General features: G+C 32.1%; 2 protein-coding genes across 2 annotated transcripts; both read left to right on the top strand.

The window, feature by feature from the left end:
- The first annotated feature begins 2069 nt into the window (after nt 1-2069).
- On the top strand, nt 2070-3055 carry LOC107916808 (uncharacterized). Its single transcript, XM_016846182.2, has one exon. It carries the CDS (start codon nt 2246-2248, stop codon nt 2885-2887), a length of 642 nt encoding a protein of 213 aa, XP_016701671.1. The 5' UTR covers nt 2070-2245; the 3' UTR covers nt 2888-3055.
- A 12075-nt stretch (nt 3056-15130) lies between these two features.
- Nucleotides 15131-15977, top strand: LOC107917059 (protein MIZU-KUSSEI 1). The gene has a single exon (XM_016846451.2). It carries the CDS (start codon nt 15184-15186, stop codon nt 15901-15903), a length of 720 nt encoding a protein of 239 aa, XP_016701940.2. The 5' UTR covers nt 15131-15183; the 3' UTR covers nt 15904-15977.
- The last annotated feature ends 2948 nt before the right edge of the window (nt 15978-18925 follow it).

The raw sequence follows: 18925 nt of genomic DNA, 5'->3' as shown, positions 1-18925 counted from the left end.
CCTTAAGCATACACAAAGACTCAACCCAAAACCTTGAGGTAAACTACCTCTTAACCCCTGAACTAACAAACTCATTATACTGTCAAAACTCAAAAACTAACTTAAAGGTCCATTTGAACCACTAACCTAGCCAACAAAACCTTAGTTCTTGTAACCCCAATTTTGAGGTGTGGCAATCTATATTGTTATTTTAAATATATATTTATTATTAAAATATTAAGTTTTTAATTTATTTTAACACAATTGTATTCTTATTTTAATATAAAACAATGTCTATTCATATTTTGATAGAATATGATTTTTAAAATATATATAAATATATAAAAATAATTCATCACTATATAAAATTTTCATATTAATGTTTTTAAATAATTATTTTCTATTATCACCTCATTACTACAACTGCATTAGAATTTAAATACATATATTATTGTCGATTTTAATCTCACTGTTACAATATTCAATCTTATTAACTAATTGTACCATTATTTTTATTTTAAATATCATTGAAGTTAATCAATGAAAACCTAATATTATTTTTTTTAAGAACCTTCCTCTATTCTTATTCTTATTCAATGAGGTACCCATTAAGCGGGGCCATGTTCAACTCCAAACCTTTTTATATAATCCCTTCTCCCTTCTATCATATTTACAGAAAAAAATAGACTTTCCAAACCATCTACGACTTTAAGCACTACAAATATTAATTACCTTTGACTTTTATCACCGCTATTAATATAAATATAGAAACATTTTAACTTTGACATGTTCTATATTTATAAAACAAAAAAATTCAAACATATTAAATAAAAAAGTGGACCCCCGACAAATAATTTATAAAAGATAAAATAATTAAAAAATCAAATAAAACAAATTTAGAAAACAAGTTTTGAAAATAACATCAAATTCTTTTAAATTGCTTTACTATCATGTATAATAGATTTTCTGTTTTTGTTGATTTTAGGATATCCACAATCGATAGTAATGATTAACTCTTTCATCATAGATAGTAGTAGAGTCGAAAAATATTTTTGGAAGGCCATAATTAAATTGTATATTTTTACGATAGTAGAAATATAATTTTATCATTTTAATAGTCTATATTTTTATAATTTTTAAAAGATTAAATCAAATTTTTATTATTTAGGGGGACAAAGTGTAATTTTACCTTTATTGATTTAAAATTTTATAAATTATAAAAAAAATTTAAATGAAAAACTTTCCACTTTAGGGGGTCGGGGCCCCTACCAGCCCCCTTTAGCTCCACCACTGGTCATAGATACTTTTTAGAAAAGCGAGTGGCTGGTCATGAAGTATATTTTATTCTCATAAGTAGAGATTAAACCTCTTAAATACATGATTAACGGACGAAATGGGCAACCACCACACCACATGTTTAAAACACCTTTAAACAAAACTTTAAATACATACATTAATCATATAACAAGTTATAACATTAAATAAAGGGAGAGTAATTCACTTACATTAATATAAAACTAAAATAATTTTACATTTTTTATAACTTTTCATATGAATAATTCAACATTTATACTTGTCAAGCATGTAAATATTTTAATTGATCTGATAACTTTATTATATAATATAAAATATTAATGATTGATTTTTTTAATATAAAACAAATAATTTAAAATTAGTGTGAAAACATAAAAGATCATTTCTCTCCCATTACAACAAATAAACTGGTACGTGGAACATATATCAATTAAACAAAAATGGAAATTGAAATTAAAAAAGAAGCGTCACTCGGCCTGACTTTTAATTAGAAGCAAATAACGGCTGCGCTTTGTAAGTGGCGGAGGTGTGAGAGTGTAGCTCAAGTAAATAGCTTCCTTCCTACGCAACGCGTCACTGCTGAGTTATAAAGGGGAGGGGTTTTATTAAGGGTTGGCAAAGTCAAACGTCAAAATCAAACAGTTGGATGAAAAAGTAGGTATGAATCAGCTGTCCCCATCGCTATCTCTTTGAAAAGTACAACAACAGCATCCCCCTTTGACTTGCAACGCCAACGGTATTTCATGTTCCCCGCGTGACGCCGTGGCTCGCGTCACTCTTTATAAAACCTCCTTTCCACATTCTTCAATCATCTCCTCTTATTTATTTGTTAGTTAACCATAATAATTACAAACCATTTCTCCTCAAATACAACTGCAATTCCAAAACCTCCCAATTCCTTTTTACTTTTTCTATATATTCTTCTCTAACAATCCGTCCTTCCATCCATGCCATGGGTGCCTGTTTCTCTTACGAAAACCCTGAATTTTCAGAATCTGGGTCTCGCCCAACAGCTCATGTTGTTTCCCTCAACGGTGATCTTCATAAATATAATCCCCCGGTCTGCGTCTCTCAGGTTCTTCACGCCGAAGCCTCCTCCTCCTCCTCCTCCTCCTCTTCTTCTTCCTCCTCCATCTTCCTTTGCAACTCGGATAGCTTATCTTACGACGATTACGTTCCGGCCTTGAATGCGGACCATCAACTGCAACCCAATCAGATATACTTCGTGCTTCCCGTTTCCAAGCTTCAGCAGCGATTGGCTTCCAAGGATATGGCCGCTTTGGCCGTCAAAGCCAGCGTTGCTATCCAGAATGACTCTAGAAACGATTCCAATCGGCGCAAGAAGGCCCGAATTAACCCTGTGATGGTGGTAGCTCAATCTGTTGTTGATCCTGTTGGCGCTTCTACCGCATCAGCCCCAACCCCCAGCAGCACCAAGTCCTTTACCAAGCCCCAGACTCAACCTCAGCCATCTGGGATGTCAAGATCTGCTTCTTTTAGAAAATTGCAGCGATACACATCCAGACGAGCCAAATTGGCCGTTCGTTCTTTTAAGCTAAGGCTGTCCACTATTTACGAAGGCTCCGTTCTGTAATCTACCTACCCGGATCCACCTTTCAAGTTGTTAATTTTCCATGAGCCCCCAATGTAACATATTATACATACATACATATATCTATTAAATTCAAAACTTCCCTGTCCTGTATAGAAACTGAGATCGAGAGTGTCATTTTTTTATTGAGTTAACCGGAGATTCCATTAATCATCATTCTCACATGATTTTTTTTGGGTTTTTTTCATCTTTATATTTCATTTATTCTCAACTGGTATGTAATATTGAGAGAGAAGGCCGGAAGCATATATTTGGAGGTATAAAATCATCAAAAAGAAAATGGAACATTACGTCTACAATCCAAAGGCTCAAGGGGCGCTCTCAATTGTTTATCTGTTTTGAACTAGTCAAAACGGAATTGCTTTAAATTATAATTATGTTTTTGTTTAAATGCGGATATCCTACCGGTTCTACCCGAATCCAATGGTTATTTGTAAATGGATTTGACCTTAGCTTGTCATACAGAGGCCCTCCAAAGGCTTCATGAAACGGCTGAAATAAACCCACTGCTAATTTGGGCCAGTCAGTTCCCATATTCCACTCATCTACCCACCCATCATTCTCAATATTGATAGTACGGACTTTTCTGTTTTGTTATGGAGGTTTTTTCTTTTGTCCATTGCTTCATCCATTTGTGTTTACATGAAAATATTGATACTCCATCCATTAATATTGGATTGATTAATAATAGTTTTCTCTTTCAAGCCTTTGATTTACAAAATCATATTAACTGATCGGTGGACGATGACAAATATCTATCCGAACTCTTTGTGTGTGTATAATTAAACTATCTAGCTAGTGAAGTAAGCAAATATGAGCTTGTTACTCTGCTTCGTTTCTTATATTCATCAAGTCTTTTTGTACAGGAAGAAGTTGAAAAAAAAAACCAACTTAAAGGATTTAATTAGTAGAATGGAAAGAAAATTGAGAAGATAGAAAATTGAAAGAGTAGAAAAATAAAAGAATAGAAATATTTTTTTCCATAGATATAATATGGTTGTGTCTAACCAAAATAACCAATATCATACAAAGCACACAGCTGGGTCACTTACCTGTGTGAGCTAAAATATGTCTTTTAAATTAAGCCACATAATCAATTCTTACTTGTGCCATAAACAAGCATTTTACCATTCATTAGACTTGTTTATAATGCATCAAAATAAACCCAAAATTCAACTTATAAAACAATCCTAAGTGCACTGGCCCCAAAAAAAAAAATTAAAGTGCCTAACTAATATGTTACAATTGGCATCTCAATTCAACAATTCATAAGCAAACCATTCATCGTCAAATATACCAAAGATTCATACCTAACTACCACCACATGATCATCATTCCAAATGCCAAGATTTCATCAAGCAAAGTTCACCAAAATACCAATTCATGCCACAATAAGCCATTACACATTAACACTTAACATTACACATAATTCACATGAAAATGGCACAAAGCATAATTTTCAATTTCACATTATATAACCGTTTACGCCTATTTACTTGCCACTTATAACCAGGCCAAATTGAGCAAAAGTCTACCAAAAGACTTGGTGGATAGTATGAGCTCTGGAGACGATCCAATCAACAGCACATTTTTCAACAATCTACAAGAAAGAAAATCTATACATATTTTTACCCCATGTTTAACACATTTTATGGATGATTTTCCATTAGAATTGGTGAATTCGATGCTCCTAATGCTTGAATTTCATGTTTTACACTTAGGAGAGCACAGGAGAACGAAAGGAACGAAAAACGGGCCAAAAAGGGATAAAATGGGCCAAAGTACGAAATCAACACGGCCTGGACCTCCTCACAGGGGCAGACCACATGGCCATGTCAATTTGGCAGGCTCGAGCACGACTTGAAGTAATCACACACGGGCGTGTCCCTGTCGAGCCCAAGTTGAGTCCAATTTGGAAAAGGCTAATTTTGAGAGCTTTTAGGCATTCCAAAACCTATAAATACACCCTAGAGAAGGAAGAAAATGAGAGGACAGAGTAAGGGGTAAGGAATTACTCCAAGAAAGCCGATTGATTCATCTCAGAAGCCAGATTCATCATCAAGACTGAAGATCTCTCCTCAATTCCCCTTCAGGAGTTTTGGGTTTTCTTTATGTTCTGTATTCTTTATTATTCTGAGATGTTTTCTTATTTAGTTATGAACTAAATCCCCTAAATACCTAAGAGGAATGAAACCTAAGACGAATCTTGTTATTATTTTCTGAATTGTATGATAAATATTTGACTTATTCTTAATTATGTGTTCTTAATTCTTGTTTTGATATCCCAAGATACCGATTCAAGATAAGCTCTTATTCAAAGGAGGAATAGACCCTGTTTAAGAGTACATTTGTCATAATTAAGCGCAGTTGATTGCCCGCCTAGACATAGGGTGACAATATTTTTCTGGATTAGGATGAAACCTAATAAGGGGATCCATAGATCGAGTTAATGCAACCCTAGAGTGTTAATTAGAAAAAAGTCTCGGTTATTCAATCTAGAGATTAGACATTATTAGTCTTGAATAGGGATAATAACATAACTTAGGGATCTCTACGAAACAAGTTAAATGAATAAATCGTCCGATTCAGAGCCAGAATAACAAGTACAGTCTAGGTGGATTTTTCCTTAAGTATTGTCTTCATTCAATCAATTTTTCCAAAAGCAATTCCCCAATTCCATTCTCTGTGCATTCTTAGTTTAGATAATTAGTTAGTTAAAACAAAAACCTCTTTATTCTTAGGCTAAATAATAAAAAGACAGTCATTACTAGTACTTTTAGTTCCTTTGGGTTCGACAATCCGGTCTTGCTAAAACTATACTATTGTTCTATAGGTACACTTGCCTACATCGAGATAATAGTTAGTTCAAGAACGAGTAATTATAAATATTTAAAACCTATCACGAAATCACGCGTTCAACAATCTACAAGAAAGAAAATTTAAACGAATGTAAGTTTACTTAAAGCTTAGTAAGTTCGTATGAAATTAAACACAAAGTACCAACAATTCATATTTTAACTAATGAAAATAACATATAGACATATTATTCCATTGTCACCTTACACATTTCATGAAATAGCCAAATTGGTCAATACATCATTCCATACATATAAATAACATAATATGCATATCAACCATATTCAATTCATAGCTAACGTTTTCATTCAAATACATATTTTATCTCAATTCAATTTCATACCTAGTTTTGCCCAGGGAACTATAGTAAATTAACCTCGGATACTTGGGATAGCTTTGCTCACACGAGCCATAATTAAGGACATTAACCATTACTCGATGTTGCTCACACGGCTGTGGAGAATCCGTAACAAATGCTGGATCTCAGCCATCAGTAAGGTATCCATCACCAGTACATAATACCTTATAAGATATAAACACCGACACATAGTACCTGATATTATAGTCACGATACATAATATCTGATATAATGAAATCATATGTACAAAGTACATGATACATTAAACTCTAATGACATGTCATTTGTATCCTAATCATTCACTAAGTTTGCAGGGGCCTTTAACCAATTTCCATAAACTTCCCATATATATATAACATCGTCTCATATAACAACATGGTCCAATTAACATTCTATTTCATCTCTCTATTCATTCCTAACACATAAATATCATATTTTGCAATTAAATCATTCAATCTAAATATCAATATTTATTTCAAACCAATTATAAAAATACATATATACATAATACAAACATGAATAAGTATTAATCAAAATGAACCTAATATGAACTTACCTAACCAGAACAGCAACGAATACAACACTGAGGCCTATTCAACAATTTTTCCTTTTTCGCGGTTATCAACCGGTTAATCCATTTCTTGATCTATATAATAATTTAATTCAATTATCAACTCCAAATACCTTATAATGTCTAAACATATGCATATAACCTATTAATAACATTTTACAACATCTACCCCAAACTTTTACCTTTTATTCAATTTAGTTTCAATTACTAAAACTATTATATCTTCCCCAATTAGACAACGTTTTATGATCCAATTTTCACATTCATCCTTCTAAGACTCTCTAATATTCATATTTACAAAAAATTCATGATAGTTTTTATCAACTTTTCATTTTAGTCCCTAAATGCAAAACTAACAAAAATTACTTTACAAAATAGTCATATTTCATTATAAAACTTCAAACCCAACCATTAACATCCAAAAGGCTTTAAAAAAATGGTAATTTTTTGAAAAAGTTGACAATATTACAAAATAGTCCTTGGGCTAGTTAGATTAAGCTACAATGATCTAAAAAACATAAAATTTACGAAAAATGGCTTGAAAAACATGCCATGCATGAAGAAAGAAGATTGACTTATTCTTTCCTACCCTAACAATGGTGTTTTTGGTTCAAGGAAGAAAATGAAGAAAATGATGGCTTGTTTGTTTAAGATTATTATTTACTTAATTATTGAATTACCCTTGTAATTACTTAAAAATTTCCACCCAAAATCATGCATAAACTGTCCATAATTAATTATAAGGGTCTAATTTCCTTTTAGATCCCTAAACATTCAATAATCAAGCACTTTAATTAATAATAAGCAATACTGATTAACTTTTGTTGTTTTTACGATTTAATCATTATACCATAATTAACTATTCAAACATCAAAACTTTCAAACCAAACTTTAATATGACACTCTAATGGCCTAGTAAATATTAAATAAATAATATTTACTAACTCATTTACCGAAATTGTGGTCCCAAAATTACTGTTTCTGACATCACTAAAAATGGGTTGTTACATAAGTTAATGTAACACCCCAACTCGTCTCTGTCGCTGGATTAGGGTTACAAAGTATTACTAAACAATCAAAAACATTTGAATCTTAAATCATCCAATATTATAAACACATAATAAACCATTCATACACATGCATGCTATCCCTAAATCATGCCCTCGAGGCCCTAAAAATAACAAAGAAACAATTTGGGACCAATAAGAAATAGTTTGGAAAGTTTAGGAGAAAGATGCAAAATTTGCAAAATAGGGGTCACCCGGCCGTGTGGTCAGGCCATGAACCTCACACAGTTGAGACACATGGTTATGTCTGAGCCCATATCCTCACCTGTGTAACTCTCTGAGTAAGGTCACACGGCCGTGTCACATGTCTATGTGTCACATGCCTATGTGTCAGGCCATATAACTTTCTAAGTTGCCCCACACGCCCGTATGCCAGGTTGTATGTTAGGCCGTGTAACTCATTGAATTGCACCTTAAAGAAATCATCAAATGACACATGGCCGTGTCACCAAGCTGTGTGTCTCACACAACTGAGTCACACGCCCGTGTCTCAGGCCGTGTAAACCCAAATGAACCTTAAATGACAAGTTTACTATTTCAAGCTTACTTGGACCTTAAGTAATCCATTTACCAGCCAAAAGACCTATTTAAAATGACATTAAACAAGCTCAAAACATGCTAAATCAACCATCTTAAGTGCCTAACCAATGTACTCTCATTGGTACCACAAGTACACACAATTTCACAACAAAATGAACTATCACCAACGCATATTAATTCACACAATCTAACCTTCAACCAATATTCCTATCATAGGCACCTCAATCACAACATTCCAATAACACATACCGTAAATTTGCACTAAAACATCTTCCTTAGTTCACATACACCATATTAGGTTAACTACTTGCATTTAAAATCATACATTAAAGTTTTACATATCAAAACAAATGAAATTGACAAAACAAGCCTATTACATGCCATATAATCAAAAATGAACGTTCCAAAAACTATCAAAAGTAGGAGGATAGTGTGACTTGAGTGTCGATTAGACTGTCCAACCTTCAAAGAATCTACAAGAACAGAAAATAACACAAATAAGCTCATTTAAAGCTTAGTAAGTTGGCGTACAAAAATGATAAATCTTATCGAAGTAATACAATAAATCATTCCATAATAACTCAACTACATGTGTTCCCTGTCAATCAAAATCTCAACCTAGTTAATTGCATAGTTCAATTCAAGCTCAAATACATGTTATAACTATCAAAATCACTAAACAAGTTATGTTTCAGATATTTACGATTTAATGAATGACTTACGAATATGAGTACATAGATATTCCACCCGAAACACGCCAATCACTCGTAAGAGCTAGACCACTCGATATCACGTCAAATGCTCATAAGAGCTAGTCCAACCGAAAACACACTAAAACATGGAGTATAACATGAAAGTTCAGAACAAATGCTGAAACTTGGCCTACTCAGCAAAATATACATATATCACTCCGCAACAATCTCCACTCCAATCCCACCTAACACGCCTTAATTCGATTGTACTCTATCTCGCATTTATCTGATCCAAGTATTGAAGTTCATCAATATTTCTCAAACAACTTTACATCTATTTTATCATATAATATCATCACACATTTCATATAAATATTAATTTGTAAACCGTACAACTTACCTGGACTGAATTGTAGGAGTTGTAGACGTTCAGGGACTAATCCGCGATTTTTTCTTTTCCACGTATATCAACAAGGTCTTGATCAAAATGTAAAATTTCTCAATTATCAGTTTACACTTAACCTTCCAATTCACTTTACATTTTATACCCTTTTATTTTTTGAATTTACATAATTACCCCTAACTTTTATAACTTTTGCAATTTAGCCCCTTAACCCAAAAATATCAAATTAACCATTTTTCTCAAGTCAACATTAAAGCCGAATATTCTAAGCCCTTAAGCAGTTCCTATTAAACATTAAATTCACTATCAAGCCTTGTAATTTTGACATTTTTACAATTAAATCCTTAAATCAAAATCTAACAAAAATCACTTCACAAAACCACCAAATACCACAATCAAAGCTTCAAATACATAGTTAACATAAAAAACATTCAAGGATCATCAATGGAAACTTCTAAAATTTTTAACAGATTAAAAAACAAAGGTACGGACTAGCTAGACCTAGTTGCAACTATCTCAAAAACATCAAAATTACAAGAAACGAGTACAAAAATCACTTACATGCAAAGTTTTATGTTTGGCCGAATTTGAAGCTTCAAAAATGGTGAATTTTGTTTTGATTTTCGGTGGAAGAACTTGAAAAAGATAATAGCCATTCCTTTTTTATGTTTTAATAATCTTTAGTTAATTTACTAAATTACAAATTTACCCTTAGTTATAACCTTATAATTCAACAATTTAAAAGCCTATAATCGTCCATCAATAACCTTATGATTGATTATTTCCTAAGTCCATTTTTATTAATAATTAAACTATCAAGTCAATAGAATTCAATAATTACTAAGTTTTGCACCTTTTTCAATTTAGTCCTTTCTCCTTAATTAGCTATCTAAGCGTTAATATTTCTTAACCAAATTTTAATACGACTCTAATGACTTCGTAAATATTCTATAAATAATATTTATGAGTCAACACGATAGAAATTTATGGTCCCGAAACCACTGTTCCGTCACTATTGAAAATCGGGTTGTTACAATTAAGTTGAATTTTGTATGAACATACTAAGTATTCATTATGCTTACCATTGTATTTTTTATTCTATAGTTTGTTGATTGTGGAGCATGTCAATCAGATCCCCTTGAAGTTCACACATCCGTCTCTTAATTTGGGTAGTCTTTTAATCATTTGAGCTCTGTTATATGTGGCATGTACTAGGAATTTTTATGCTACTTTATAATGTTAAGTTTGATTTGAATTCTTAGTTCATAATGAACTTGTGATGTATATGTCAAGTTGTGTACATATATATATATGCATATTTTGGTAATATGTTGTGTTATGTATGTTTGGCACTTAGAGATATATAATTGAGCATGAATTGCGTTTATGTTATAAATGGTGGAATGGCTTGTAATGATATAAGTAGGTTGAGATGAATTGGTGCCAAATGTATCATATTGGTTTAGATGTTTAGGAGCATATTTATATGATATGACTTCGTTTTGAATTTGGTATGTTTTGAACATGTATGAATGGTGTTAAGTGAATTCTTTTCACCTATTTGCAAGGTGGATTTGAAACAAGTACCAAATGACCTATTTTTGCACTAAGTAGATTTCTCATCCTGACGTCGTTTTCCTCTTATCACAACATCAGCCAACAGTTTGTGACGTCCCGTTGTCAGGTGGTCCAACGTCGTGACGTGACATACTATTTTGGTGACTTCATGACATGGGGAAAGTCTCATCGTGACGTCATTCTAAACTTTTGAAATCTTTGCAGTTTGGTCTTTGTTCAATCCTGGGTCAACTTTGAGTTTACGAAAGCTCATATAAAGCTTGAGAAAAGTTTAAATTTGTACTAAATGACTTATATGATAGTAGTTAATGATTTTTTGTTCGAATTATCTATTAAATGTCTATAACTGTTTCATTTTGTATTGTATCATTCTGTAGCTCAATTTCGACAATTAGGATGGGTGAGGGGTGTTACAAGGTAGTCCACTTAATTGTGCAATTTTTTTTTAAGTCCAACTTCTTAATTTATGGAAAGCATGTTGGTGTCTATAACTATTTCATTTCTCTTTTTTGCATCAATTAAGTACTTGAAACAAGCTCAATTTAGAAATTAATTCCCTAATGGCATATAATCTTCATTTTATTCATGAAAAACATGAAAATACAATTAAAAAAAACTAAAACTAATCATGAAATCTATTAAATACAGAAAAGTAATAAAAGACATTACAAAGTACTCAAAAATAAGCTCTTTAAGTGCTTTAAAAAGCTTAATTTGACACATCAAAATACGATAAATCAAACTCCCTTACACTTAAGTCATTGCTTATCCTCAAGTAAACACACAAAACATACATAAGACGACCCCTGGAATATTTTGAACAATAAGAAGCGTGGCAATCCAATATTGAATTTATACAAGACCTATCTCACATGCAACTTAAAATTGATGTTTAGCTAACTTAAGTACTCCTAAAGTAAATCTACTTAGTCCACTAATTAAAAAACTAACAAACCTAAAGGCAATTTAAATGAATAAATAATTAATTATGTTATCCATCAACATAAACTATATAAATACATAGTATACATAAAATGTGAATCAAAAGCATTCAATATGCTAATTATATACAAGTCAAGAAGAATATGTAAAGGAAATGTTTATGTCACATAGGTCTTCTAAGCTTATAACATTTTGAGGCTTAGGAAAGTTTGAATTCAAAAGAAGTAATAACTTAAAACGGTTTAAACACTAGAAATAGTAAAGCACATGACATTTTTTTTCCTTTTCTTACCAAATTTTGACCATTAAGCTCACCTCCCTTATCTCTCCTTCTCTCGCCTCCCTTTTATCTCCAAATTATGGAGGATATGGTTCAATATTAGAAGGTACAAAACTAGCAAGTCTAAGTGCATTATGAAAATAAAATGACTTTTTAAGCTCAAAGATATTTCATCGTTTGAGCACATTCTACTAAATCTCATCATCCACTCACATTCATTTGAACATGTTCTATACTTTTATTCACTCACTAAGTTTTTTTACTCTTACATTGCTTTTGTTCACTCACAAATTTAAGCACAGTTTAGCAAGAGTTTATACCTGCCATATTGAGCCATTTCCTCACTTTTTTCGCTTAAATACACATTTTTTATACCACTGTCATGTATATACCTAACCCTCAATATTCATGGCCCAACGTCCATTTCTTAGTGAAAATCAAATATAGGACATTTCATAATGAAGCCTAGAAATTCAAGAGCCATTTTTGCATGTTCCTTTTCTTGGTTGAAAGTTCGGGCTGTTTAAGTTTTGAGTTCTCTCACTTTCTTTTCTTCTTCTTCTTTTTCTTCTTCTTCTTTTTTTTTTTTTTTGCATTTCTCTATTCTATTTCGAACTGTAGAGAGAGTTTCAATTTTTTTTGTTTCAATGTTTTCCCTCTCACATTTCTTGATTCAAATGGTTTCTTAAACCTAACATGTTTTGGCATTTGTGCTGTAATAGGGGAAGAAGGAAGTATTTCTTTAATTCAATTTAATTTGATTTGATTTGTAGTTCTCTTTTCTTAAATATGATCTATTTTGGTACTTAAATTTCATCTGTTTTAGATTTGCAAAAGAAAAAAAAAAGGTGTGATTATATATCTGATTGTAATAAGTTTGATGATTTGGTTGTATATTAAGAAAAAATGAGAATTTTTTTTTTAAATTTGAAACTTTCAATTTAGAATTCTTTATATGTTAAAAATTTCTAAGTTAGTTACTCTATTTTCTTGTCATGGCATTCGATACTATCACGATTACTAAGGAAAATACTTTGTCTTCCATTGAAGAATTAATCATCTAATTTGCAAAGTTTTGATTTGTTTTACTATGAAAAGAAAGGTTTGCAGGTTAAAGTTTCAATTTGTGATAATTAAAAAATATGTGTTAATTTGAGTTCATAAGCCAGAACAGCTAATGGAATTAAAAGAATATTAATATCACTTTTTAAAAATTATTAAAAATATTATTAAGAGATATTTAATCTAAGTCCTTATTATATTTTCAACAAAGAAAAAAATATTTCCTTTTTTTTTTAACAATTTTATTATATATTCTGATCATATTTGCTCTTTTTTTACACAATGTCTAAAACTACCCATAATCCCTCCCTAACCTATAAACAGGAGAATAATGCGTTTCAGCACACTCAAACTTACGTCCTCTTACATTGGCAACAACGCCCATCCAATTGAATTAATACTCAATCGACCAAATTCAGTTGTGTATAAAAATTTTAATCTCTTGCATTAGCAACAATATCTATGCTAATCGAACTAATACTCAATCGACCAAATTCAATTATATATAGAAATTTTAATCTATCACAAGTAAAATCACAATTTTAATTTTTTATAGATTAATCTTGAAAATAAAAAAATAAATATTAATTTACTAAATTAGGGAAGCCCACTTATATAATTTATCCTTAAAAATAATTGAGGAAACTCACCCCATAATCCTTAAGATAGCTCCACCCTGAACAAGGCGACATATGTAAGGGTACGATATCAGAGTTGTGCCCTTCATGGTGTTCAACTGCTCAATGGATCATTGAACTTGTAGGCTTGTAACTATCCTTGATAAGGGTGTCTCATAATGGCTTTTACGTATTGGCATGAATATTCGTAAGGGTCTAGGCTGCTGCTTTATTATTACTCCCAATGGATCTGCAATTATAAATGATAATGACGACCTAAATGATGTCATCATCATCATCATTAATCAATTAATTACATCTGATTTCTATCTTAAGAGAAGCTTGCTTCTTTTTCTTTTTTCTTTTTTTTTTTCTTTTTTTTGAGCAAGAGTTGGTACGTGCGGGTAGCAAAAGCTTGAGACAGAAACGACTGATTGGGTCTAATCAGTGCCTCGTGCATGCTCATGCATGCTGTCCTACTCTTTTTTCTACTGTAGCCCACTTTAACTTTATTGATGTGAACCTTAGCCATAAATTTCATCCTTTTTGTAGAGACTACGTTTTTCTTGTATTATAGTATTATATATATATATGTTGTCTGACCAGTTAATTTGTCAAAGCCAGTAGGTGCATGCGTAATGATTTAGGGGGGCCAGGGGCTTCAATACGATAGATATACGGGTTTCTCTATCCGCTAATTAATGGAAACAAGTCTCTAGACCAGGATTAAACCTTAATTGGAGCGATAATGTTTAATTCTTTATTTGATATTTATTAGAGAGAGAGAGAAGAATTACGTGACCTTAAATTCATCATGAAAATGTATGTTATACGATACATTAGTATAGAGAGATGGAAGAGAAATTATATTCCGAAAAAGAAGAAATAATGTTTGTTGAATTATTAGTAGGGAGTAGGGACACGTGCGGTGCAAGGCATAAATCAATCAAATAAAAATGGTGATTGGATTGGCTACAAAAATTGTTGCTTAATAGTTGATATGTTTTATTACATTATTAAATTTAGACAGACAAAGCAGCATGGGTCATGTTGCATAATTTCTGGTATACTTTCACAATCCAACAGGCGATGGAGAGCATGAGGTTGGGTTGGAGGGATCAAATTTTCTGCATTTCACAATCACGCGCGCCATCATCCAAAGGCCGGGCCCCCCTTCCCCCTCGTGGGCACAATTATTGCCCACGATTGCAGCCCCCCACTCACCTTTTGCTTCCTTATTTATTGCCATCAAATTCCCCTCCTACTATCCCACATCGCATTCACCCTCACCTTACACTATATTGATTGTAGCATGAGGATGATGATAGACTTGGGGAGCCAGAGAGGGCCTCTCCATATAAATACAATAGATATGGCAACCTCTGTGGAGTGTGGGCGGGAAGTTAGGTTCCGGCGATCCTTATGGTCCCTGGTGGAATGTATGGTCCCTTGTTGCGGCTTACCGCCTTCAATGTCAGGCACAGTTTCTAGTGACACGGAATCAAGCCATGGCTCAATCACTACTTCAACGTCAATTTCAACTTCAACATCAACCATCACGGGGACTTTCTTCGGGTACAGGAAGGGGCGCGTGAGCTTCTGCCTGCAGGATGACAGCCGAAGCTCTCCGCTTTTACTGTTGGAGTTGGGTGTCCCTACTGCATACCTTGCCAGAGAGATGCAGTACGGTCTGCTGAGGATAGCGCTGGAGTGCGACGACAAGAGCAAAGAGAGATGCGGGCTTTATAACGTCCCCGTTTGGTCCATGTACTGCAATGGAAGAAAGGTGGGGTTTGCCATTAAGAGGAAGATGAGCAGCAATGATGCGGCGGTGCTTAAGCTCATGCAGTCCGTGTCGGTGGGAGCCGGAGTTTTGCCGGTTTCTCCAAAGTGTGAAGAGGACGGGGAGCTGATGTATATGCGAGCTAGTTTCCAGAGGGTCATTGGGTCACCTCATTCCCACTCATTTCACATGCTTAATCCACTGGGTAGCACTGCTCAGGAACTCAGTATCTTCCTATTCAGATCCTGACATCTCTTTATGTATATATATCTTATTTTCGCACTCCTCCAATACTCTAATCAATTTCAAAACTTAATTTTAAACCCAATTCCACCTTTGAGCCTAGGATTATGTTTTTGCTTAAAAAGAAAAACACTAAAGAGGTTGAGTTGAGTTAAAGTGATAAAATAACCCAATATTTCTTAAGTAGAGTTTGGAAAAAAAAGAATTCAATTCCAATTTTAATTTACACTTAATATTATTTCTAAATATTTAAAATTGTAGAATATATATTGAATGGATAATAAATATTATTATTCCATATAGGATTATTGCAAATTTATTTTCTTTCTTTTTTTTAAACAATTAATACAATAAAGAATTAAACTATGTTCATAATACTGAAAGCACCGCTAGACTTATCACTATTAAGAATCTCAATTAACTACAAAGGAGTTGTTGTCAGAATTTGTACCCCTACCAAATTAGCCGAAACCATATTAGAAATTCAATTAGCAACATGATCAGCTTCTCTAAGAATGTGCGTAGCACTTAATGATCTTTGTCTTGAAGTAATCTCTGAATACGCTTAATCAAAGTTGAATTCAGATTAGCTGAAGTTGTCCCTTGAATTGCTTGGATTTCTTGACTATCAATTTTGATCAAAATTCTATTCACCCCTATTCTTATAACTAGAATGGATAAACTATCAAGAATAACTCATAATTTGACTTCAAAGGCATGAGCACACACCCAAAAAATGATTAAAGCCCAAAATTCATTCCCCTAGGTGATTTCGCAACACCACCTTCAACTGCAAAACCTATAATCAAATTAATTGTCCCATTAATATGTAGATGAGTTCTTTTATCTAGTAAATGTTCCCCCCGAGTGGAGGTACATTCTCAATTAAATCCCTCCTTATGTGTGGATAAAAATTATTTCACCCAAATAACAAACACTATAATAATCTCATCAGCTTTTCATAAATTATCTTAGAAAATAAATAAATTTCTATTCTTCCAAATACTCCATACAATGAAAATAAATAGACTTCCCATGTATATGACTTTCGTGTTTGTCCAATTTTGCATCATCGACATAAAGTATTTGTTTTTATTACTTTTAAATTTGGAGTAATTTAGTTATCATTGCAGTTTTTTTTAACCAAATTTGCCATTTCTGTAATCATTATCATGTGATTAATTTTTAAATACAAAGAATTATGGTATAATGTTTTATTTGTTCTTTTAGTTTTACATAAAAAGCCATTTTAACATTTTATTTGATTATTTTTGCCTTTTTTAGCTTCAATTTTGCTTCTTCTTCTTTTTTTTTTTGTCAAAATCACTCTAAAATCAATGAAAAAGTTAACATTTTTTAATTTTACTGACATTGCATGCATGTGAATTGCCACGTTGATGATATGTCAACATTTAATTAACTTTAAAATTTTTAAAAAATTCAAAAAAATTATAAAAACTATTTTTCAAAATTAAAGATCATTAAAATTATTAAAAATTATGAAAAATATTTTAAAATTTTAAAAAAAAGAGTTAAATGTTTAATGTGTCATTTATGTGGCAACCCACGTGTATGTCACATTAGCAAAGTTAATGAATGTTAATTTTTTTCAACTATTTTGGTATGATTTGACAAAAAAGTCAAGTTTAAGGGCTAAAAGACGCGAAAAATTAAATGAATGATTAAAATGATTTTTCTTTTCTTTTTTTATAAAGTTGGAAGGCGAAATAAGTCATTATGCCAAAAATCATTATACACTCATTGCTACTTAATATATTTTCCAATTTAATTAACCTAATTAAAAGTCTATTTGATAAACTGTAATTTTAAATACTAAAAAAAGCAAATGATGTAAAAATAAATATTATAAATTCAGTGTTGAATTTAATTTATAAAATATGTTCGGTATATAATTTAAAATTAAATATTGAGTATATTTAGATTGTTTAAGAAATGATAATATAATCTTAAAAGAAGTGAAATAAAATAAATCTATTCTCTATTGAGTGATAAATAGGTCATATACTCATCATTTTCTATACATTTTTTCAAAAAACTCTATCTAGTCATTTTTATCGTGGGTTATCAAATATATTTAAAAAAATTAATGCAATACCCTTTACTCAACCTAAAAGTCGATAAGATGCAGGACGTCACATTAGTTGCCAAAGCAATTAGTTTTCAAAGACCATAAATGAACTCAAACAGGCCCACATACATTAAACTAGCATCAAATATGGTCAAACACAAAGCCAAGTTATGAATCTTAAGGCAAACTAGCAAAATGTAGAGCTATGTATCGAGATACTGAAGTCATATCTTGAGACATGCCTCCTCTTTTTTGAAATTTTAGCTTCGAAGTTTGAAGTTTTGAGACAACAAGACCATGTCTCGAGACATTGACCCTTATGTCTGGCACACAGCCTACGACACGGTCGTGTGACCTAATATAGAATTGTACACGGTCTACCACACAACTTGCAATATGGCCGTGTGAGGGTATTTCGAATGCTACATGGCTTGGGCTATGTCACTTGGCCGTGTGACTCCTATTTTGAAAATTTTCAGTTTTTTCTCTGAACTTTCTAATTTGCATCAAATGGGTCATTGATTGTTCTTAAACTATTTTTAGGGTACTGAAGGCTCAATTTAAGACCCATAAAAGTATGTTTTACTTTGATCTTAATTATTTATGAAATTTTGTTATTTGTTAGTGATTGCTTTGAATTGTACAGTAATACTCTGTAACCCTAATCCGGCAACGGAAGCAGTTATGGGTGTTACAAATCATCCTTTTACTAATCCTTCCTTATCAACATATCTTAAAACAATTGCCATTTTCTCTCTTTTTTTTACTCATCTCTTGCTTCATCCACAATAATGCAAAACTTTCTATTATCAATTTCTTCACAAATTGCTTATGAGTTCTATTGGCATAAACTTGCAATATTTATTTTTAGATTGATGAAGAAGAATATGTAGCATTTTGTGGACTACTTTTCATAACATCTTCTACTTTCTTATCATA

This window comes from Gossypium hirsutum, chromosome A01 (assembly GCF_007990345.1).
Source record: "Gossypium hirsutum isolate 1008001.06 chromosome A01, Gossypium_hirsutum_v2.1, whole genome shotgun sequence".
Classification (NCBI taxonomy): Eukaryota; Viridiplantae; Streptophyta; class Magnoliopsida; order Malvales; family Malvaceae; genus Gossypium; species Gossypium hirsutum.
This window is presented reverse-complemented; position numbering and strand designations above follow the sequence as displayed.

Excerpts from the sequence above, each read along its gene's own strand:
- LOC107916808 (XM_016846182.2), top strand. The coding sequence starts at position 2,246 with ATGGGTGCCTGTTTCTCTTACGAAAACCCTGAATTTTCAGAATCTGGG.
- LOC107917059 (XM_016846451.2), top strand. The coding sequence starts at position 15,184 with ATGAGGATGATGATAGACTTGGGGAGCCAGAGAGGGCCTCTCCATATA.